Source organism: Gorilla gorilla, chromosome 15 (assembly GCF_029281585.2).
Source record: "Gorilla gorilla gorilla isolate KB3781 chromosome 15, NHGRI_mGorGor1-v2.1_pri, whole genome shotgun sequence".
Classification (NCBI taxonomy): domain Eukaryota; kingdom Metazoa; phylum Chordata; class Mammalia; order Primates; family Hominidae; genus Gorilla; species Gorilla gorilla.
In genome coordinates, this window is record NC_073239.2 from 84,163,259 (window position 1) to 84,186,638 (window position 23,380).

The following is a 23,380-nucleotide window of genomic DNA, read 5'->3' on the forward strand; positions in this document are numbered from 1 at the left end:
ATATGGCCCCTTTATTATTTCTCCATCTTGTCTTTAAGGCCTGCTTCCAACCTCCTTTTTCATCTACAAAATGGACATATTTGGATCTACTTCTGGAGTTGTAATGAGGAATAAATGAGTGAATACTATGTGAACTGCTTGCAGTGTTGGCTGGCACATAAAGAAGTGCTCAGTAAATGTTAGCTATAGTTGTAGTTGTAGTTACTACTACTACCACTATTCCTACTCCTACGACTTCTTTCTCCTCCTCCTCCTTTACCTCTTTCTCTTATTCACTTTTTGCCCTCCTATATGAAGTAGATACTAAGTTCTACTGATTCTGTAACCTACATATTGCTTTTGTTTTTGAGACAGAGTCTCGCGCTGTCTCCCAGGCTGGAGCGCAGTGGCACGGTCTTGGCTCACTATAACCTCTGCCTCCTGGGTTCAAGTGATTCTCATGCCTCAGCTTCCCGAGTAGCTGGGACTACAGGCACAAGCCACCATGGCTGGATAATTTTTAAATTTTTTGCATGTTTTTGTAGAGATGGGGTATCACCATATTGCCCAGGCTGGTCTCAAACTGCTAGTCTTAAGTGATCCACAGCCTCAGCCTCAGCCTCCCCAAATGCTGGAATTACAGGTGTGAGCCACCACGCCTGGCCTGTAACCTTCGTATTTCTTGAAAACAACTTCTTCATTCTCACTGTCCTAGTTGAGGACCCCATTTCTAATAGGTGCTTTCAGTCTGTTCTCATTGCCACCCTTCAGTCAGCCCTCTATGCTTCAATAGGAGTGATATTTCTTTCTTTTTTTTTTTTTATACTTTAAGTTCTAGGGTACATGTGCACAACGTGCAGGTTTCTTACATATGTATGCATGTGCCATGTTGGTGTGCTGCACCCATTAACTCGTCATTTACATTAGGTATATCTCCTAATGCGATCGCTCCCCCCTCCCACCTCCCCAACCCCACGACAGGCCCCGATGTGTGACGTTCCCCACCCTGTGTCCAGGTGTTCTCATTTTTCAATTCCCACCTATGAGTGAGAACATGCAGTGTTTGGTTTTCTGTCCTTGTGATAATTTGCTCAGAATGATGGTTTCCAGCTTCATCTTTGTCCCTACAAAGGACATGAACTCATCCTTTTTTATGGCTGCATAGTATTCCATGGTGTATGTGTGCCACATTTTCTTAATCTAGTCTATCATTGATGGACATTTGGGTTGGTTCCAAGTCTTTGCTATTGTGAATAGTGCCACAGTCAACATACGTGTGCATGTGTCTTTATAGCAGCATGATTTATAATCCTTTGGGTATATACCCAGTCATGGGATGGCTGGGTCAAATGGTATTTCTAGTTCTAGATCTCTGAGGAATTGCCATACTGTCTTCCACAATGGTTGAACTAGTTTACACTCCCAGCAACAGTGTAAAAGTGTTCCTGTTTCTCCACATCCTCTCCAGCACCTGTTGTTTCCGACTTTTTAATGATCGCCATTCTAACTGGTGTGAGATGGTATCTCATTGTGGTTTTGTTTTGCATTTCTTTGATGACCAGTGATAATGAGCATTTTTTCATGTGTCTGTTGGCTGCATGAATGTCTTCTTTTGAGAAGTGTCTGTTCATATTCTTTGCCCACTTTTTGATGGGGTTGTTTGATTTTTTCTTGGAAATTTGTTTAAGTTCTTTGTAGATTCTGGATATTAGCCCTTTGTCAGATGGGTAGACAGTAAAAATTTTCTCCCATTCTGTAGGTTGCCTATTCACTCTGATGGTAGTTTCTTTTGCTGTGCAGAAGCTCTTTGGTTTAATTAGATCCCATTTGTCAATTTTGGGTTTTGTTGCCATCGCTTTTGGTGTTTTAGTCATGAAGTCCTTGCCCATGCCTATGTCCTGAATGGTATTGCCTAGGTTTTCTTCTAGGGTTTTTATGGTTTTAGGTCTAACATTTAAGTCTTTAATCCATCTTGAATTAACTTTTGTATAAGGTGTAAGGAAGGGATCCAGTTTCAGCTTTCTACATATGGCTAGCCAGTTTTCCCAGCACCATTTATTAAATAGGGAATCCTTTCCCCATTTCTTGTTTTTGTCAGGTTTGTCAAAGATCAGATGATTGTAGATGTGTGGTACTATTTCTGAGGGCTCTGTTCTGTTCCAGTGGTCTATATCTCTGTTTTGGTACCAGTAGCATGCTGTTTTGGTTACTGTAACCTTGTAGTATAGTTTGAAGTTGGATAGGGTGATGCCTTCAGCTTTATTCTTTTGGCTTAGGGTTGTCTTGGCAATGCGGGCTCTTTTTTGGTTCCATGTTAACTTTAAAGTAGTTTTTTCCAATTCTGTGAAGAAAGTCATTGGTAGCTTGATGGGGATGGCATTGAATCTATACATTACCTTGGGCAGTATGGCCATTTTCACAATATTGATTCTTCCCATCCATGAGCATGGAATGTTCTTCCATTTGTTTGTATCGTCTTTTACTTGGTTGAGCAGTGGTTTGTAGTTCTCCTTGAAGAGGTCCTTCACATCCCTTGTAAGTTGGATTCCTAGGTATTTTATTCTCTTTGTAGCAATTGTGAATGGGAGTTCACTCATGATTTGGCTCTCTGTTTGTCTGTTATTGGTGTATAGGAATGCTTGTGATTTTTGCACATTGATTTTGTATCCTGAGACTTTGCTGAAGTTGCTTATCAGCTTAAGGAGATTTTGGACTGAGACAGTGGGATTTTCTAAATAGACAATCATGTCATCTGCAAACAGGGACAATTTGACTTCCTCTTTTCCTAATTGAATACCCTTTATTTCTTTCTCCTGCCTGATTGCCCTGACCAGAACTTCCAACACTATGTTGAATAGGAGTGGTGAGAGAGGGCATCCCTGTCTTGTGCCAGTTTTCAAAAGGAATGCTTCCAGTTTTTGCCCATTCAGTATGATATTGGCTGTGGGTTTGTCATAAATAGCTCCTATTATTTTGAGATACATTACATCAATACCTAGTTTATTGAGAGTTTTTAGCATGAAGTGCTATTGAATTTTGTCAAAGGCCTTTTCTGCATCTATTGAGATAATCATGTGGTTTTTGTCTTTGGTTTTGTTTATATGCTGGATTACGTTTATTGATTTGTGTATGTTGAACCAGCCTTGCATCCCAGGGATGAAGCCCATTTGATCGTGGTGGATAAGCTTTTCGATGTGCTGCTGGCTTCGGTTTGCCAGTATTTTATTGAGGATTTTTGCATCGACGTTCATCAGGGCTTTTGGCCTAAAATTCTCTTTTTTTGTTGTGTCTCTGCCCAGCTTTGGTATCAGGATGATGCTGGCCTCATAAAATGAGTTAGGGAGGATTGCCTCTTTTTCTATTGATTGCAATAGTTTCAGAAGGAATGGTACCAGCTCCTCTTTGTACCTCTCGTAGAATTCGGCTGTGAATCCATTTGGTCCTGGACTTTTTTTGGTTGGTAGGCTATTAATTATTGCCTCAATTTCAGAGCTATTATTGGTGTATTCAGGGATTCAACTTCTTCCTGGTTTAGTCTTGGGAGGGTGTATGTGTCCAGGAATTTATCCATTTCTTCTAGATTTTCTAGTTTATTTGCGTAGAGGTGTTTACAGTATTCTCTGATGGTAGTTTGTATTTCTGTGGGGTTGGTGGTGATACCCCCTTTATCATTTTTTATTGCATGTATTTGATTCTTCTCTCTTCATTAGTCTTGCTAGTAGTCTATCAATTTTGTTGATCTTTTCAAAAAATCAGCTCCTGGATTCATTGATTTTTTTGAAGGGTTTTTTGTGTCTCTATCCAATAGGAGTGATATTTGTATAAAAATGAATGTGATCATGTCATCCTCTGCTTAAAATGTTTTAATTATTCTTACTATTTTCAGGGTAAAGATCTAAAACTCTTCTCAGTAGGGCTTCCTGCTTGTCTTTCCAGTTTTATCATTATTCATGTACAGCATGTTCCCATTGTCCCATCCAGCTTTATTGTATTCTATTCTGTTTTCTGAAAGTGCCATTCTGTCATACTCTTCCTTCCTATTGGTCATGTGAGCCTGTCTGCCTGGAATAGACCTTTCTACTATCTGGCTAATTTTTAGTTGCCCTTTGAAATCCATTTCAAAGAAATGTATCCTTATGTTTTGAGTGTTTCCTATCACCTTTTACCACAGACCAAGTTTTATAGTTCATTGTGACATTCCAAGTTGAGTTGAACAGATATTTATTGGACATTTCTTATGATATGTATTAGGTTAAGCACTGGAGCTATAAAAGTAAGACATGACCCCTGTCTCTAACAAATTTAGAATCTGTTAAGGAGATTGAGGAAAAATAATCATTTATTTTCTTTGCTTTCTCTCCCAGTAGACTGAACATTCCTGGGGAGATAACCAAAATGAAATTTAAAGCAGATTACTACCAGGTTATAGAAATTTTTCTGAGAGCAAAGATTGGATCCAGCTATACAAGTATGATAGTAAATAGTACAAGCATGAGAATTTTGACCTGGATGACCTGGCCCGGTCTCTCTTGCATGACTTCTAATTTTCCCTCATAGTGTAGTGAATATGGACACAGATGTAGAGCTTTTAAGCTGAGTTTTAAATTTCAGATCATAATTTATATATATATTAGTTAAAAACACATCATTTAATATTAAATTTGATTTTTATATATCCAGTAATTGTTATAGAGAGGGTTGAGAGTTTTAATTTTCTGAAAATACTAAATCCACTCCTGGATTTTTAAAACTAAGCATAGCACTGTAGTAACTCCTACATAATTTTTCTGCTTACTTGTAATGAAAACATTTAAAAAGCTGAACTTGCATTTGCATATAATCAATGCCTAACATAACTTAAGAATTGCCTAACATAAATCAAATAGCTGTCATGTTAATGAAAACAAAGGCAATCTAATGGTAAATAAGGTGCTTACGTGTAGATCACAGTTAGAAAGAAGTCAAAATTTGGATGAAAGACAGAAAAATCTACCAAAAATTTTATGCAAATGTAGTTTTAATAATAGCTCATGTAACTGGCATCCATTTTCCTGATTGTTGGACTAGTGGTTTTCCTGATAGCCTAGTTGGGTTTGTATTAAGCATTTTGTCTTCTGTCCCTGTTTGCATTATGACCCAAGATGTTTGAGAAAAGATTGGCTGGTATTAGGAATATTATCTGAAAACCTGGCTTTTGCTTAGTTGGCATTGTGCTCTAACCAACTTGTTTACTAAAGTGATGACCAACTCAAGGAGGTAGTAGGTTTATTACTGTAAATATTATTGCTCTTGAGTGAAAAAAAAAGGCTAATTAGATTTAATGTGTGGGTTTACACATATGTAAACAACCTGCCTATGTATGCCTGAGAAATAGCTTGATGAAAAGCCAGAGTTATCTGGTAAAATATTTTTATTTTCTAAAATATGTTGAAAGATTTTTAAAATAGAATCAAGTTAATACTGGTAATTAATGTAAGTATACATTAACTCATGTGAAACTCAGAACTGTCAATCCTATGAATAAAGCTTCCAAGTGAATCTGAGGGTCAAAGAGAGAAAATGACTGGTCTTAAGTCATAAAACTAGAGGATTAAAAGTTCAGTTTTCTTATCTCCCTGTTTACTGTGATCTTTTTGCTGTACAGTATGACTCTCAAAAGTTTTTGAGTGGTAACAGATACAACCGTTTTCTCTAAATGAATCCTTGTAATTCTTGTAGAGTTAACCCCAATTCTTTTTTTTTTTGAGATGGAGTCTCGCTCTGTCACCCAGGCTGGAGTGCAGTGGTGTGATCTCAGCTCACTGCGGACTCTGCCTCCCAGGTTCAAGCGATTCTCCTGCCTCAGCCTTCTGAGTAGCTGGGATTACAGGCACCCACCACCACACCTGGCTAATTTTTGTATTTTTCTTAGTAGAGACGGGGTTTTGCCATGTTGGCCAGGTCTCGAACTCCTGACCTCAGGTGATCTGCCTTCCTTGGCCTCCCAAAGTGCTGGGATTACAGGCGTGAGCCACTGCACCCGGCCCAATTCTTTTTTTTTTTTAATGGGACCAGTTATAAAGACTAATAACCCATGTAATCCTTGTCTCAATGTAGTTTTGTCCTGTAGCTGCCTCAGCTGCTAATTGAAGTTTCTTATTCGTTAGGCATGTTCTCCATCTCAAAAACTCTTAAAGATGAATTATCCCCCAGAATACTGCTTGCATTTAAAGTGAGGTACAAACAAGGCTGCTATATGCCAAATCAGTTGATCATTCATCAATTTGTTTAGCAGTTATTCTTTAGCAGTAAGTTATTTCAATCCCATGTTAATTGTTGAGCATAAAGTACAGTGTTGAGACAACTACTAAAAGATGATTAAAACACCTTTTATATTTGAAGCAAGCAACGTGTTCTCTACCAAACTAGTACCCCAAACTTTTTGCTTTCCTACTTTGCTAAACTTTCCAGTACTGTATATCATTTTTCTTAGCTTTAAAATTGAATAGTATGTTTCACATTTTTGGAAAGGGACTTTTTGGGGAAGGGGGAATCTTGATTTCCTCACCATTATCTGTAAAGTGAAACTATTTAATCTACTTAGCAAAATAATATTATGTACTTATTATTTTCTATGTTGTATGGTGATTAGAAGTGGGCTGTGTAAAAACCTGCTTTTATATTGTAATTCTTATACTTTTTTTCCCCCATCTTTCCCCTTAGATTTCCTTCATGGATACTTTTTCATAGCATTATTATGTGATGTGAGAAGTTTTTTTTTTTTTTTTTTGAAGTAACATGGATTTTATACTACAGAATCAAGAGAATTGGCTTATAGGAAAAATTGATTTATAAAAAGTGGTACAGGTTTTCATAGATAACCATGACAACATCCCATATGAATGGGCATGTTACAGAGGAATCAGACAGCGAAGTAAAAAATGTTGATCTTGCATCACCAGAGGAACATCAGAAGCACCGAGAAATGGCTGTTGACTGCCCTGGAGATTTGGGCACCAGGATGATGCCAATACGTCGAAGTGCACAGTTGGAGCGTATTCGGCAACAACAGGAGGACATGAGGCGTAGGAGAGAGGAAGAAGGGAAAAAGCAAGAACTTGACCTTAATTCTTCCATGAGACTTAAGAAACTAGCCCAAATTCCTCCAAAGACCGGAATAGATAACCCTATGTTTGATACAGAGGAAGGAATTGTCTTAGAAAGTCCTCATTATGCTGTGAAAATATTAGGTAAGTAAAAATAGAGGTATAACAGAAAACATTTTGCTTTAATTTATCTGTGCCTTATAATGTATATGGGAAGGAAGAGGGTTTAAGAGAATGTAAGTAATGACAGTTTGAATTCCAGACCAAGATCCTTTGTTTTCTTGGAAACGCCGTATAACTATTGTTTACTGTTACCAACATAGAGCTAAAAGCATGTGGCTTAAATGTTAAGTCACTATAACATGTTTTTTTAGATATTAAAGAGTTCTGCATGGGCCCTAACATTTAAAGCGTTGAAATTTACCTTTTATATCAAACCACAAACTTTATGCAAAATACTAAAAAAGAATTTTCAGATTTTGAATTTCTGATTTCCTTAGAAAGTTTTGTAAAATAGTAATAAATTTGTAACTACAGTTTAAATTCTTTGATTTTTTTAAATTAATGATTGTCAGTAAAAAGAACTGGTATTGTTCATATGGTATCATAAACATAAAATAATGGTATTTTCTATATCCCCAAATTCTGTTCTGTGGGGGGAAAAAAAAAGTCCTATGAGATATAAGTAGATACAACCAAACCAAAAGAATTCTGTGACCAAATGGATTTTGAGAACTCTGGGCTAAATAAGTTAAATAGCTTCTTATCGTGGGACTTCTCATAGCTGTTAGAATGTTACTAGGCATTGTGAATCTACAAGAGAGATTGATATCAAATGCATGTTTCCAAACTTAGAATATTTAATCATTGAATTTACTGCCTGCCTTTCTTGCACGTGCACATACACCCAAGTGCTCACTGAACTAGTGTTAGGAGAGCATTTTATTTTTTGGTGGTTTGCTATTTTTTAGGTGTGAAAAAAGATATATTTCTACTTTTTTGTAGAAGGAGAAAGTTTTTATTGTCATTGTCATCATTTTGCCATTCATTTAAGGGTCTGTTGAGCCTGTACTAAGTGTTTTAGCAAACATTGTTTCATGTAATAAAATAATCCTGTTAACAGTACTCTGTAATCTCCATTTTGGAGATAAAGAAATTGAACCTTAGTTAAACAACTTTTTAAAGACACCAATGGTAGAGCCAAGTTTGAATTTGCCAGATCGGGTGTTGATGTACTACACAAAATGGAAGGTTTGAATGGAAACTGGTATCCAGCCTGCGTTTCACTCACCAGGCCAGAGCTGTGGCTACCCAGAATAGAGCACCTTTTTCTAATTTGGCGAAAGGTATCATGTATATGCCAGATTTGTTCCTCATTAAGTCTCTTTATTCCAACTCTGGAGCAATTTCTTTCTTTCTTTCTTTCCTTTCTTTTCTTTCTTTCTTTTTTTTTTGAGGTGGAGTCTTGCTCTGTTGCCCAGGCTGGAGTGCAGTGGTGCAATCTCGGTTCACTGCAATCTCCGCCTTCCCAGGTTCAAGTGATTCTCCTGCCTTAGCCTCCCGAGTGGCTGGGATTACAGGCATGTGCCACCACACCCGGCTAATTTTTGTATTTTTAGTAGAGACCGGGTTTCACCATGTTGGTCAGGCTGGTCTTCAACTCCTGACCTCATGATCTGCCCTCCTTGGCCTTCCAAAGTGCTAGGATTACAGGTGTGAGCCACCGTGCGCGTCTCAAGTCTGGAGCAGTTTCTACTACATCATGTCATCTTCTTTTCTTTGTTATAAATTTTTATTCAGGATCCACATTTCATATGTACATGCTTCTCTGTGTTTTAAGAAATCATAGATATGTGTTCAGTCATAGTGAAGTCTGCTAAATTCCTGCCTTCAGATATTTTAATTACAGTGAAAGCTAAAAGATTACATTTTTTTAATACCTTTATGTGAAAGAATTTTATGCTCTTTTTTCCTGAGGGTTTTATTAGAGTAAAAATACTTCATTCCTGATTGCTTCTTACTAGCCTTCATTTCCCACCACTCTATTATTATTTATTTATTAAAATATTCTGAAAATATTTCATTGGAGAAAGTTTGTTATATCCAGTGCAAACCTGGATTGATTCTTCTGTTTTTCTGTTTACATTCCCTTAAGATTAACGTATTTGTCCATTTGGTTTACTTAGAATCAGGTGTAAGTATCCATCTGATAGGTAATATTCATGTAATCACAGTAAAGAAACAAATATAGCTTCAGCCGGATTCACTTAGTAAGAGAACAGTTGTGAGTTTGTTTTGTTTTGCCTAAGCACACAAAATTGGACATCATTTCTCTTAATTTTTTTTTTTTTTTTGCTTTTTCCTGTTTCTGTTTGAATGTTCTATTGCTGACTTTTTTACAAATTCAGATTAAAGGATACCTCTATTCCAATGTGTAATCTGCTGTGGTTTTTAAAAGTACCTATGTGTGGTCCTTGAATTTAAGGCAGCTTTATGTATTTTATTTTAAAGTAATTTGAAATGTCATAACAGGTATTTGTAATTCATTTCTTGGATAGGAGAAGATGTATTTTGAGAAATAAATGATATATTTTATGTTGATATAGTTAACACAAATATCTGTTATGTAAGAATCATGAGAAATTAGCATAAGGTATAGTTTGCTATTGTCAGTCATAGCCTCAGGTTTTTAAGTTTTTGTTTAAAGTGAAGTGTAATAGCTTTTTGCCAAACTTTTTTTTCTTGTTCATAATCTGCTAACACATCAAACTGTAAGAGAAGTACTCCCTGAACATTGTGTGTGTCTCCTTGCTAGTATTTGATTAATACCCATATGACAGGAGACAACTTCTCAGCCTTTTTCACATCTAGAAACAGCAACCTTATTTTAAATGAGGGAAGAATGGGCAACTGATTTATTTTTGAGAGGAAGCCTTCAGTTTCTAAACAATACATCATCATTTATCTGTGAGTAGACAAAGTATTCTTTTAAGAATCAAAAATATGATTGGCAAGATTAAGTAATTGGGTGGTTTTTAATGAAAAGCATTTGTAAATTTGACAATGTATGATAATAAAAGTACAGGGATGGAATTGATAGAAAATACTTAGAAAGGATGAACTGAATTTTCTTGTTTAAAAGCAGTTAGAATTTTTTTGAAAGATAAGAAATAGTGATATGGGAACTAGATTTCAAATGAATAATTAGTACTATAAATGGTAAAAAATTTGATATTAGGGAGGCTTTCCTTAAAATTGGCATTAGTTTTTAAAGCTTGCTTTGTTACAAATATTATTGTCTTTGTTCTCTTTCATAATCAGAGCAAACTACCTTGTGAGAGAAATCCTCGGAAAAGAAAATAATGCAGGTTAGAGTGGGTTAAGCTAGAGTAGGGTAATTTTCATATATTTCTATATTATAGATTTCACTGTTTTTGTGTTCTCAGTTAAGTAATTTTGGGCCAGGGATGTGGACAAGGAAATATATAGATAGAATACTTGAATAAGCTAGGGATGACTGCCATCTATCATATATGTGACTATAAAATTGTTGTCTTTGAAGCAGTGTCAGGAAAGGGAACATACACACCCGTATATATCTGTGGTGAGCTGTTTAGTGGTTAATAAAAAGACTCCTGGAATTTGTGATTAGGGGCTTTCTAATCTATGAGATACTATTAGTGTGAAGAAGGAAAAACACACCATGGGGAAGAAAACTGGGATGAATAAAGCTAAAGAACAAAATATTTTCATAGAATTAATAGCATGTTTCAGTCTTAATTAGTGTCTGCATATTTTTTGTCAGATGTCTCTGGATATTCAAACTATTAAGTCAAAAGATGATTGACATTTTAAAGTAAAATAGCTCTTTCAGATTTCATTCTGGCATTTAACTGACTTTTGATTGATCATGGGGTGTACTGGAATTTTGTGTGATTGTAAACTTTTTTAAAGGTTGGCTTTAAGATAAAGTTTATTTCAAGCCAACAGACAAAATCCCAGTGCCAGTAAATCTTGAGTTTTAGTTCAGCCTGCTTCTGAGAAGTTTATTATTTTTACTATCAAATTTTTGTTTAGCTATTGTTACAGATATTTCCAAATAAATGTTATTAGCCATTCCTTCAGGGAATTTTTTTTACCTTCCTGGAATTGAAATAATTAAATCTGTTGTCACTAGATTTAATGTTTGAAGTGTTGGGATCATTTGAGAATTCTGTGATTTAGTCAAGTTGCTAAAATTAGACCTAAAGATGTAAAAATTCATCAGAGTATATGTATAGTAATGTAAATTTTGTTTATTAAATACACATAATTCTATAGAAAAGTAACTGCTACATCATTCAGTCTTTGACACAATACGTTGAAACTTCATTTCATTTATTAAGCAGTAGTAGGTTTTAAAACTTATTTCTGCCTGCGAAGATTTGCTTCGTTGTCTTACGGCACATTCAGAAATGTATGCGGTAGCTGCATATTGGAAAGTGTAGGGATATTAGAGTCAAAACTGAGTTTAAATACTTTTTAATGTCACTAAATTGCGCTATTGACTTTGGGCATGTTACTTAATTTTTCTGAGCCTCGGTTTCAGGATTTTCTTGAGGACCAAATGAAAAAAGCATTTGAGTAAATGGCACACTACAGGTTTGAATGAAATTTAATTTTTGTTAGAACCAGAAGCTACAGAGAGATCATCTAACTCTGTAGTCCATAAAATTAATTTGTGGATCTTAACCACTGATTTCTTATTTCATTTTTAAAATAACAACTTTATTAAGGTATAATTCACATACCATAAAATTTTGTCTTTTAAACTGTAGAATTCATTAGTTTTTAGTATACTTACAAGGTTGTGCAGGCAGGCGTGGTGGTTCACGCCCGTATTAGTAGCACCTTTGGAGGCCAAGGCAGGAGGATCTCTTGAGCCCAGGAGTTTGAGACCAGCTTGGGCAACATAGACCCTATCTCTTAAAAAAAAAAAAAAAAAAAAAAAAAAAAAAAAAAAACAGCTGGGCATGGTGGCATGCTTCTGTAGTCCCAGCATACTAGGGAGGCTGAGGCAGGAGGATTTTTTGAGCTTTGAGCCCAGGAGATCGAGGCTGCAGTGCTAAAAAAAAAAAAAAAAAAAAACAAACAAACAAAAAAAAAAACAACAACAACAAGGTTGTGCAACCATCACTACTATATAATTCCAAAATATGTACCCATTAATGGTCACTCCCTATTCTGTCCACCACCTGGCCCCTGACAACCACGAATATACTTTCTGTCTTTTTGGATTTGCTTATTCTAGACATTTTATATGAATGAAATTACATAACATAGGCTCTTTTGTGACTGGCCTCTTTTCACTTACCATTATGTTTTCAGGGTTCATCCATATTGTAGCATGAATCAGTACTTCATTTCTTTTTTATGGATGAATTAATATTCCACTGTACAAATATACCACATCTTGTTTTTCCATTCGTCTAGGTTAATAAATTTTTATTTTTATTTTTATTTTTTTGTAGAGATGGGGTCTCACTATGTTGCCCAGGCTGGTCTTGACCTCCTGGCCTCAAGTGATCCTCCCACCGTGGCCTTCCAAAGTGTTAGGATTAGAGGCATGAGCCACCACAATTTTAATTCCACAGGTAGATGTACTGGAAACTGATGTAATTTCCTCCTACTTAGTAATATTAAGTTCCCCATCTGAGTATCATATTTGACCCTACAGTTTAGAGGAAAAGAAATCTTAAAAGTTTCAGAAAAAAGTCATGAAGTTGGTTGGACTTGAAATTTCTGAGGACAGGTTAAAAGAGTTGGAATTATTTACACAATGAAATGGAGAAGCTTAATGCTGGGTATAGGTCCCTAGAAGCTATCTGTTTTCATATGGGGCAAATAAGAGTAATATATAAAAATAAATGATGCCAATCCAGATGGAGATTCCTTAGGTAATTTTTTTTTTTTTTTTTTTGAGACGGAGTCTCGCTCTGTCGCCCAGGCTGGAGTGTAGTGGCGCGATCTCGGCTCACTGCAAGCTCCGCCTCCCGGGTTCACGCCATTCTCCTGCCTCAGCCTCCCAAGTAGCTGAGACTACAGGCGCCCACCACCACCCCTGGCTAATTTTTTTGTGTGTTTTTAGTAGAGGTGGGGTTTCACCGTGTTAGTCAGGATGGTCTCGATCTCCTGATCTCCTGATCCAGGCGCCTCGGTCTCCCAAAGTGCTGAGATTACAGGTGTGAGCCACCGCGCCTGGCCCCCTTAGGTAATTTTAATGTTTACCCTTATAACCAAAAAATCTTCCACATGGTTACCCAGAGTTCTAGGCATTGGAAAGTAGGATTTTCTGATAAAGTAACTCTTGGTGATTGCTTTCTGTTGCCTGTTTCAGAGTCCATTCTTTTACGTTTTAGACTGCCAGGAGAGGGCAAGGAGGGAGGACAGAGATTACGAGGGTGGATTTGTGGACCCATGTGTATGTTTGTATTCATCTGATTAGTTGTATCCTAAAGCCAAATGTAAGTGAATTTTCTTACTTTAGAATAATATATTCTCTCTTTTAAATAATCAAGAGTTAAATGTTGCGTGAAATATTAGAGAAGATGGGAGCTTAATTTCTACTGAAAAATCAGGTAAGAGGAAATAGGTCCACCTACAGGGCAAATAATTTAAACTAGATATAAACAAATTCCTTGTAGGAAATTTGTTACAGACTTGAATTTACTACCAAAACTAGATTTGCTATGCCTGCCTCTACCTTCTCCTGGGCAGAGTGCCTCCATCCCGCCTTAGTACTTACTTCTTTATCCACTCCCAACCTAGCACATATGTCAGTCTTTCTTACTAGCCTTGTGGTTCTTCATTTCTCTCTTTCTCTGTCCATGTGGTTCCTTCTTGTGTCTGTTGTCTGTCTGTATGGGATTGGGGAAGGGAATTTCTTCTCTCTGTCCTCTGTCCTCTCTTTGTTGTCTCTGTGTCTTCATCTTTTATTATGGAAGAGTGTATTTGACAGGACTGATTTAGTTACATCTGAATGGATTTTTTAAATTCCCCGCAGAATTGTATAGAATGTTGAAAAACTTAGGTGGATTTTTGTTTGTTTTAAGTAACAGATATATCCATCAAAGAATGGAACATTTCTTTGAGTGTGTGGAAAATTAACTGTTCTTAGCTGGGCGTGGTGGCTCATGCCTATAATCCTAGCACTTTGGGAGGCCAAGGTGGGTGGATCGCTTGAGCTCAGGAGCTGTAGATCAGCCTGGGCAACCTGGCGAAACTCCGTCTCTACCAAAAAAAATACAAAAATAGCCAGGTGTGGTGGAATGCGACTGTGGTCCTAGCTACTTGGGAGGCTAGGTGGGAGGATCGCTGGAACCTGAGAAGTTGAGGCTGCAGTGAGCTCTGATTGTGCCACTGCACTCCAGCCTGGTGACAGAGTGAGACCTGGTCTCAAAAAAAAAAAAAGAAAGAAAAGAAAAAAACTGTTCTTGAATAATACGTATTTGTGAAGTGCTTTTAAAAATGTACCCTTTATGGCTGCGCGTGGTGGCTCACACCTGTAATCTCAACACTTTGGGAGGCCAAGGTGGGTGGATCACTTGAGTCCAGGAGTTCAAGACCAGCTTGGGTGACAGTGAAATCTTGTCTCTACAAAAAATACAAAAAAATTAGTTTGGTGTGGTGTTATGCACCTGTAGTCCCAGCTACTGGGGAGGCTGAGGTGGGAAGGATCACTTGAGCCTGGGAGCTCAGGACTGCAGTGAGCCATGTTCACACCACCGAACTCTAGCCAGGGTGACAGAGCGAAACCCTATCTCAAAAACAAACAAAAAAAAGACACTGGAGATTCTGGTTATGATTAAATTAGAACTGTGGCAAAATAGGTCTTTTACATTTCCTTAGTTTTTTTTTTTTTTTCATAAATATATTGGATTAAAAGCCATTGTTCTGATATAAGAAAAAAGAATGAAATTATATTAAGTATGTTCTAGTTAAGACTACAGGGATATCAGTTAAATTCTACTTATTAAAAAGCACTCTAGTAGTAAAATGGGCAAAAGATAAAATGGATGAAAGAAGAAATTCAAATGGCTATAACTTGTAAAAATATGTTCAATCATACCAGATCCCAAAAATTAAAAGATTGATAATTCTTAAATTGATTTGTGTTTGTGAGAACAGACATTCATGTGCAATGCTGGTAGGGGTGTGAACTGGTACAAATCCAGAAGGTAGCTGTGGCAGTATGTATCAAAGTGTTAAATGCTTTTGTTATCTGATTAATAATTTTATCCTAGAAATTTATTCTAAGGAATTGGAAAATAGGTTGCAAAACAACATTTACAGTGTCATCTATATGGTTAGACCAGCATTTTAAAAGTTTGAAAGGCTACATGGCATAGCAAAATAATACCAGTAGTTACAGCCGAAAGGTAGAAGTACAGGTAATTTTCAAAATAATGTCAGTATTTTAGTGTCCTTTTGAGTGGCTTTGGTACATAGGAGAGATTATACAGAAACTCCTTGGCCTTAAAAAGTTTAAATTCCCCTGAGGTTGAAGAGACCCAGTAGGGATACAGTTACCTTCTGGGCTGTCTATGGCTGCTTGTTGATTTCAGTCAGTGGTGAAATCTGAGGCCCTCAGTCTTTCACAATACACTAACAGCCAGGCTGGGGCCTCCCTTTTTTTTTCCTTCGAGACAGAGTCTCACTCTGTTGCCCAGGCTGGAGTGCAGTGGTGCGATCTCGGCTCACTGCAACTTCCGCCTCCGAGGTTCAAGCGATTCTCCTGCCTCAGCCTCCCAAGTAGCTGGCACTTTAGGCATGTGCCACCACACCCGGCTAATTTTTTTGTATTTTCAGTAGAGACGGGATTTTACCATGTTGGCCAGACTGGTCTTGAACTCCTGACCTCAGGTGATCTGCCCTCCTGAGCCTCCCAAAGTGCTGGGATTACAGGCATGACCCACCGCACCCGGCCATGAGGCCCTTTTAACAATTACTAAAGGCCTTGCAAGGTATGGCTCACACCTGTAATCCTAGCACTTTGGGAGGACGAGGCAGGAAGATTTCTTGACACCAGGGGTTATAGACTCCATCTTTACGAAGAAAATTGTTTTAATTAAACAGTAATTTAATTGTCTACTCAGAGAAGTCTAGTCCCCATAAGATTGTAGCTTATGCAAAGCTTAACTGCTTTGTTGCTTTTATAATTTCTTTTCTTATAAGATATTTAAATGTTATCCTATTTTGCTTTTAAGACACTTTAAGGCTGTTGAATTCTTTAATCTCGTAGGGAATTCTTTGGTAACCTCATTGTATGTGATGGAATCTGACATTTTATATTCTTCCTATCTATTCTTAATATTAGCTTATGGTTAGATTCTGGCTATCCCTCAGCTCTGGGCCACAGCTTCTTAGGTCATTCTAATGACAGTTTTGACTATTAAATTTTTTCCCAAATTTTTCTTCATTATAAACTACTGATGAACACACATATATGTATGTTTAGAGAATAATGACAAGGAAAAAAGTTTTATTTATTTCCTTTTTTTTTTTTTTTTTTTTGAGACAGGGTCTCACTCTGTCATCCAGGCTAGAGTTCAGTGGCGTGATACTGGGTCACTGCAACCTCCGCCACCCAGGTTCAAGTGATTCTCCTGCCTCAGCCTCCCAAGTAGCTGGGACTACAGGAGCACACCGCCATACCTGGTTAATTTTTGTATTTTTTAGTAGAGATGGAGTTTTGCCATGTTGGCCAGGCTGGTCTCAAACTCCTGACTTCGTGTGATCCACCTGCCTCAGCCTCCCAAAGTGCAGGGATTACAGGCATGAGCCACCATCGCATGTGGCTGGCTTTTAAGTCTTACAAGTCTTTATAAAAAAGACTTTTCCCTGTCATTATTCTCTGAACAATACAATATAACAGCTATTTACATTGTATTAAGTATTATAAGTAATCTAGAGCTGATTTTAGGTAACTGGAGGATGTGTATACCTTATATGCAAATACTCCACCATTTTATATAAGGGACTTGAGCATCTGCAAATTTTTCTGTCTGTGGGAGGTCTTGGAACCAATCTCCCACTGATACCGAGGGACAACTATATATATATAAAATAAGGAAGACTAAATATATATATGTTTAAAAGGAAGACTAAAATTGTTTTGATTTGGGGCGGGAAAGATAGCGAACCTCAAGAATCAACGGAAGAACTGTTAAAATCTATTTAAAAATTTAACTGCTGTTCAAATTGTGGGATACAAGATAAATAAGAGTCAGTGGTGTTTCTGCAGACCTTATAAGAAGAGAGCTGACAAAAAGGCACATTGGGAAGATTTTTTTCCACGTCTTTTTTTTTTTTTTTTTTGAGACAGAGTCTCTCTCTGTCGCCCAAGCTGGAGTGCAGTGGCACTATCTCAGCTCACTGCACGCTCTGCCTCCTGGGTTCACGCCATTCTGCTGCCTCAGCCTCCCGAGTAGCTGGGACTACAGGCACCCGCCACCACGCCTGGCTAATTTTTTTTTATATTTTTAGTAGAGACGGGGTTTCACCGTGTTCGCCAGGATGGTCTCGATCTCCTGACCTCATGATCCGCCCGCCTTGGTCTCCCAGAGTGCTGGGATTACAGGCGTGAGCCACCGTGCCCGGCCTCCCTGTCTTTTTTATACTGTCTTTGACTGTATAAGTCCTCGTATGTGCTCTTAAGTTTTTCCTAGACTCATTTATAGGTTTAATTTTAGTCGAAATCTCAATAGGACTTTTCTTTTTGGAAGACTAGGAAAGAGGGAATGGGAGGTAACGAAAAAAGTGACATAACTAATTTACAATAGTCGAGAAACTTTTAAAGAAAGATCAGGTACTTGTCATATTAATATAAACAAACATTATAATGCTACTCTAATAAAACAGTATAGTTCTGATAGACCAGTGAAATGAAGACAGACTCTGATATGTGTAAGAATTTGGTGGCATTGTAAATCAGTGGAAAAGGAATTATTATTTGATGAGGTCTCACTCAGTTGCCCAGGCTAGAGTGCGGTAGTGTGATCATGGCCCCAGTGGATTCTCCCACCTCAGCCTAATGAGTAGCTGGGACTAAGGCACATGCCACAATGCCTGGCTAATATTTTGTATTTTTAAAAATTATTGTTATTTTAAAAAGAGACAGGATCTTACCATGTTGCCCAGGCTGGTCTCGAACTGCTGAGCTCAAGCAATCTGTCCACCTCAGCCTCCCAAAGTGCTGGGAACACAGGCGTGAGCCACGGTGCCTAGACATTTTTTATATTTTTTTAGTAGAGACGGCTTCACCATGTTGCCCAGGCTGGTCTCCACCTCCTGGACTCAAGCAATCCACCTGCTTCAGCTTCCCAAAGTGCTGGGGTTACAGACCTGAGCCACTGCGCCTGGCCAGGAATGATTATTTAATAAGTGGTACTAGAATCATTGGTTATTTGGAAGAAAAATAAAGTTAAATTTTTTCAGATCTATGCTGAAATAAATTCTAGATGAATTAAAATTAAATAGAAGTTAAATAAAGTAGAAATTATAAGAAGCTAGAAGAAATCTAGGTAAATATTTTTTAATGACCTACAAGAAGAAGTTTATAAGCATAGAAACAGTGAAAGAAATCACACAGGAAAAGCAGGGGGGTCGGAGTTGACAAATTGTATAATAAGAGCAACCATAAATATAATTAAGAGGTAAATGGAAATATTGGAAAACGATTCCCAACAAATATGACAGAGTATATGTGTGTGCGCATGTACACTCACACAGCCTATTTGGGAGCAGGAAAGAGACTACCAGTGCTTTTTTTTTTTTTTTGAGATGGAGTCTTGCTCTGTTGCCCAGGCTAGAATGCAATGGTGTGATCTCGGCTCACTGCAACCTCCGCCTCCTGGGTTCAAGTGATTCTCCTGTCTCGCCTCCCGAGTAGCTGGGATTATAGGCGCCCGCCACTGTGCCCGATTCTCCTGCCTCGCCTCCGAAGTAGCTAGGATTACAGGTGCCCACCACTGTTCCCGGCTAATTTTTGTATTTTTAATAGAGACGGGGTTTCACCATCTTGGCCAGGCTGGTCTCGAACTCCTGACCTCATGATCTACCTGTCTGGGCCTCCCAGAGTGCTGGGATTACAGGCGTGAGCCACTGCGCCCAGCCTACCAGTGCTTCTTAACCATTTTAGAATAATGTTTTCCAGAAAAATGCTTGTGCTATTTATGCACACTAACAGGCAGACACAATGCACATACATATGCCCACAACTTTCAGTACAACTTAGGAGACTCACATATTCATTAGAGTTTTATAGACCACAAAAGAAGTGCCTGGTAATTGTGAATAAACCTCAACTTCCTTACTAGTCAAATAAATGGAAGATTTTTAAAAATAATAATATCAAATATTGCTGAAAATATTGCTAATGGAATGCAAATTAGTAAAGCCTCCCTAGAAAAGCTGTTTGACTTTTTAAAAAATGTCAGAATCTTATCTAAAAGTTCTATTTCTGGGACTTACCTTATGAAGACATCAGAATCTCAGACAAATTTATATGTAGCACTGATTATTATGTAATGAAATGCTTGTTTTCATGGTAGCAAAAAAATTGGAAGCAATCTAAATGTTCAACTTTAGTTTAATGGTTACTATAAATTATGGTTTAGCCATGTAATAGAATATAATGGAATCATTAAATATTTAAAAAGACTAGTGATATGGGAAAACATTTACAATGTACTGTTGAAATAGGATGTTAAGAAAAAAATATTTCTAGGTGATGGGATTATTGGTGGTTTTAAATTTCTTTATTTTTGCATTCCTCCCCTCACTTGTTTTTATATTGAATATGTATTAGTTTTATAATTAAAACACCTTTGTAAAAATGCAAGTTATTCTGTTGTGTAATTTTTAAAAGAGTTTTACTTAAAACCTTTGAAATGACCATGATTGACAATAATATATGCAGATTTTGGTATTTTTCTGAAAACTTAAATTGTTACTGGTTCAAAGAAATGTTCTCTGAAAATGCATGTTGAATTAATACTGAAACAGTTAATTTTTGGATACCTTTTCTTCTTCTACTAGAAATAGAAGACTTGTTTGCTTCACTTAAACATATCCAACATACTTTGGTAGATTCTCAGAGCCAGGAGGATATTTCACTGCTTTTACAACTTGTTCAAAATAAGGATTTCCAGAATGCATTTAAGATACACAATGCCATCACAGTACACATGAACAAGGCCAGTCCTCCATTTCCTCTTATCTCCAACGCACAAGATCTTGCTCAAGAGGTATGTATTATAAACATCTTGTTGATATCTACAAGGTAATTAGTAGTGGCAGGAAGGCAGGATTATTGGAAAATACTAATGTGACTATAAGATTTGTTTGAATTAATTACTGTTAATTACATGTTAATAATGTATTGTGACAGTTTACTACATGCATTTTATCCTAAAAACAAAAAAAGTTTACTTCAGAGTCAGAACACTGTTTCATGAAGAGTTAATTTTTTATATAAAATCATAAATTTGGATAGTAACAAATATTTGAATTACTAGAGAGCAATTTGTTAATGTTTTTAGTATAGTTTTATGAATTTTAAGCATTATACATTATAAACTGAGATAGTGAATACTGATGAGATATAATTATAACTGATAATCAGGCATTATATAATGCCTAAGATTTATTATGTCTAGGTATTTGGAAGTTTTCCTCCTATAAAAACTGTAGACATTTCAAATTATTAAATCTTAATATACTGTGGGAGTTTTTATTGTTAACATGATGACTTAAATTCTTGTTTCTGATGCTAACTGGTGTTCAGTGTTTGATCTGTTATGCAAACATCTTTTAAATTTAAGATTTAAAAAGGGTGTAAATAAACTCTCCTGTTTTGGGGAGTAGACAGTCTCTCATTATTCTAGCGTTTTAAGTTATTTTGGTATTATTAAAATGAATAATTCTGGAATCCCATCAAGTGAATGTATTTCATTGAATGCCAACATGAGCAGAAAATGGGCTATTGGAGAGGGAGGACATCTAGAGCTACAGAACCTATAAAATAGGTTAGAAGGTACTTTGTAGATTAGCACATAATTGTCCCCAAGGGAGATATTTTTCTCACTTGTCATATTTACTTATGGTTTAAATGGTTTTCTGAAATTTCTTAAATTACTTTTCTTACAGAGATTGAAATAACATTACCTTGATCTTATACTATTCACACACGTAGGCAATTCTGGACTCACTTCCAGGATAGAAGGAAAAGATGAGTACCAATATATTTGGTAAAAATATGACATATTTGAGAACACACAGGCAAGTGAAGCTGGTTTCAAATCCGGTTGGGAATAATACAAAATAAATCATTATAACCATTCCTGTCCCTGTTAGGAGGAAGGTTTGTCCAGCTGGCTACTGGGTCCTTGTTTTGCTAAATACAACAATGGGTGAAGAAGAGAGTGAGAGAAGCAAGACAGATCACAATTGCTCCAATTGAAAAAAGGTGACACACACAATAGAAAGGTGGAAAGAAGGGAGAAAAGAAACAACTTAGCTTAAAGGGTTTTAGGAGTTGAGAAAAGCAAAGAACTAAAGTGGCTTAAAGAGTAAATGCCTTGGGAAGAAATAAGTTGTTAAAAAGGACTTTAAAAAAGATCAATTTTGAATATTAGTTTTAGGATAGTTCACATATTCACATATGTGAATATAGGATAGTTCACTATTTTAAAAGTACTGTATAAAGGAGATTTTCTGAAAGTTTGGTTTCACATCCTTAGAGTAACTATAGTGTCTTCAGTGATAGAACGTGAATGGTTTCCCCTGGAGTGTGCATGACTGTGAAGTTGCCCTTTCAGTACATTATACTTGTGAAAAAAGCACATAGTCAGAACTCAACAAGGTGAGGAATGTTAAATCTGATAACAAAATCGTAAAGGTTAAATGGACCCATTGCCTTTATTTTACAGCTGGAAAAAAATATCAGCAATCACCAATCCAACTCCCCTGTTTCACATTCTGAATATTGAGGCCTAGTGAGGTTAAGTTAAAAAAAAAACTCAAGAAATTTAGTGAAACATTCAGAAGTATTCTTTGTTTACATGGCTTAAAATATCAGTTAAACATTAGGTATCATATAATAATAAAGCCTATGGAAACCTCAAATTTTAAGGTCTAGATTAAATCTTTGATGATCTAGCATATTTACTAATAAACACAAACCAAATTTCTTAGATATTATAGTGCTTTTTTTTTTTTGAGATGGAGTCTTGCACTGTTGCCCAGGCTGGAGTGCAGTGGCACGATCTCAGCTCACTGCAAGCTCTGCCTCCTGGGTTCACGCCATTCTCCTGCCTCAGCCTTCGGAGTAGCTGGGGCTACAGGTGCCCGCCACCATACCCAGCTAATTTTTTGTACTTTTAGTAGAGATGGGGTTTCACCGTGTTAGCCAGGATGGTCTCGATCTCCTGACCTCGTGATCCACCCACCTCGGCCTCCCAAAGTGCTGGGATTACAGGCGTGAGCCACTGCGCCTGGCCCTAGGATATTATAGTGCTTTTATAAAGAAAATTTAGAACTTGGACTTCATTAGATGAATTTATAAACACCTTTAAGAGAGTAAAAATGAAAGCCAACACGCTGAGAAATGGTATTTGACTTTGAGATATTGAAGTGTGTGTGTGTGTGTGTGTGTGTGTGTGTGTGTGTGTGTGTAAATATATGACAAAAACTTGTCTATGAAATATATAAAGAACTCTTGTTGGCCGGGTGCGCTCTGTAATCCCAGCACTTTGGGAGGCTCATGCCTGTAATCCCAGCATTTTGGGAGGCCAAGGCGGGTGGATCATTTGAGGTCAGGAGTTCAAGACCAGCCTGGCCAACATGGTGAAACCCGGTCTCTACTAAAAAAAAAAATACAAAAATTAGCTGGCTGTAGTGGTGTACACCTGCAATTCCAGCTGCTTGGGAGGCTGAGGCAGGAGAATCACTTGAACCCAGGAGACAAAGGTTGCAGTGAGCTGAGATTGCACCACTGCATTCCAGTCTGGGCGACGGAGTGAGACCCTGTCTCAAAAAAAAAAAAAAAAACTCTTGGAAATTAATAAGAAAAAAAGACTACTTGGTTAAAAAAAAATTGACAAAGAACAGTCACTTCACAAAAAAGAGGAAATCCAAATGGCCAATAGCAATGAAAAGATAACTAGGCATCATTAGCCAACAGAGAAATGCAAATTAAAACATAATGAGATACAGTTACACTCACACCAGAATGACAATGATTACAATTTAAAAGACTGTCAGTATTGTTTGTGAAC

The 23,380-nt window shown here is 37.0% G+C and overlaps 1 protein-coding gene across 4 annotated transcripts in view; it reads left to right on the forward strand.

Annotated features, from left to right (window-relative positions):
* PALS1 (protein associated with LIN7 1, MAGUK p55 family member) overlaps positions 1–23,380 on the forward strand; it is a 96,716-nt gene that overhangs the window by 33,125 nt on the left and 40,211 nt on the right. For 3 of the 4 annotated variants that reach the window (XM_031001980.3, XM_055362156.2, XM_055362157.2), the window contains 2 exons: positions 6,682–7,208; positions 20,142–20,350. In XM_031001980.3, coding sequence (XP_030857840.1) covers positions 6,842–7,208; positions 20,142–20,350 — 576 coding nt within the window. In that variant the 5' untranslated portion in view covers positions 6,682–6,841. The remainder of the gene's footprint in view (positions 1–6,681; positions 7,209–20,141; positions 20,351–23,380) is intronic. The other variant, XM_031001981.3, reaches the window with a different exon arrangement.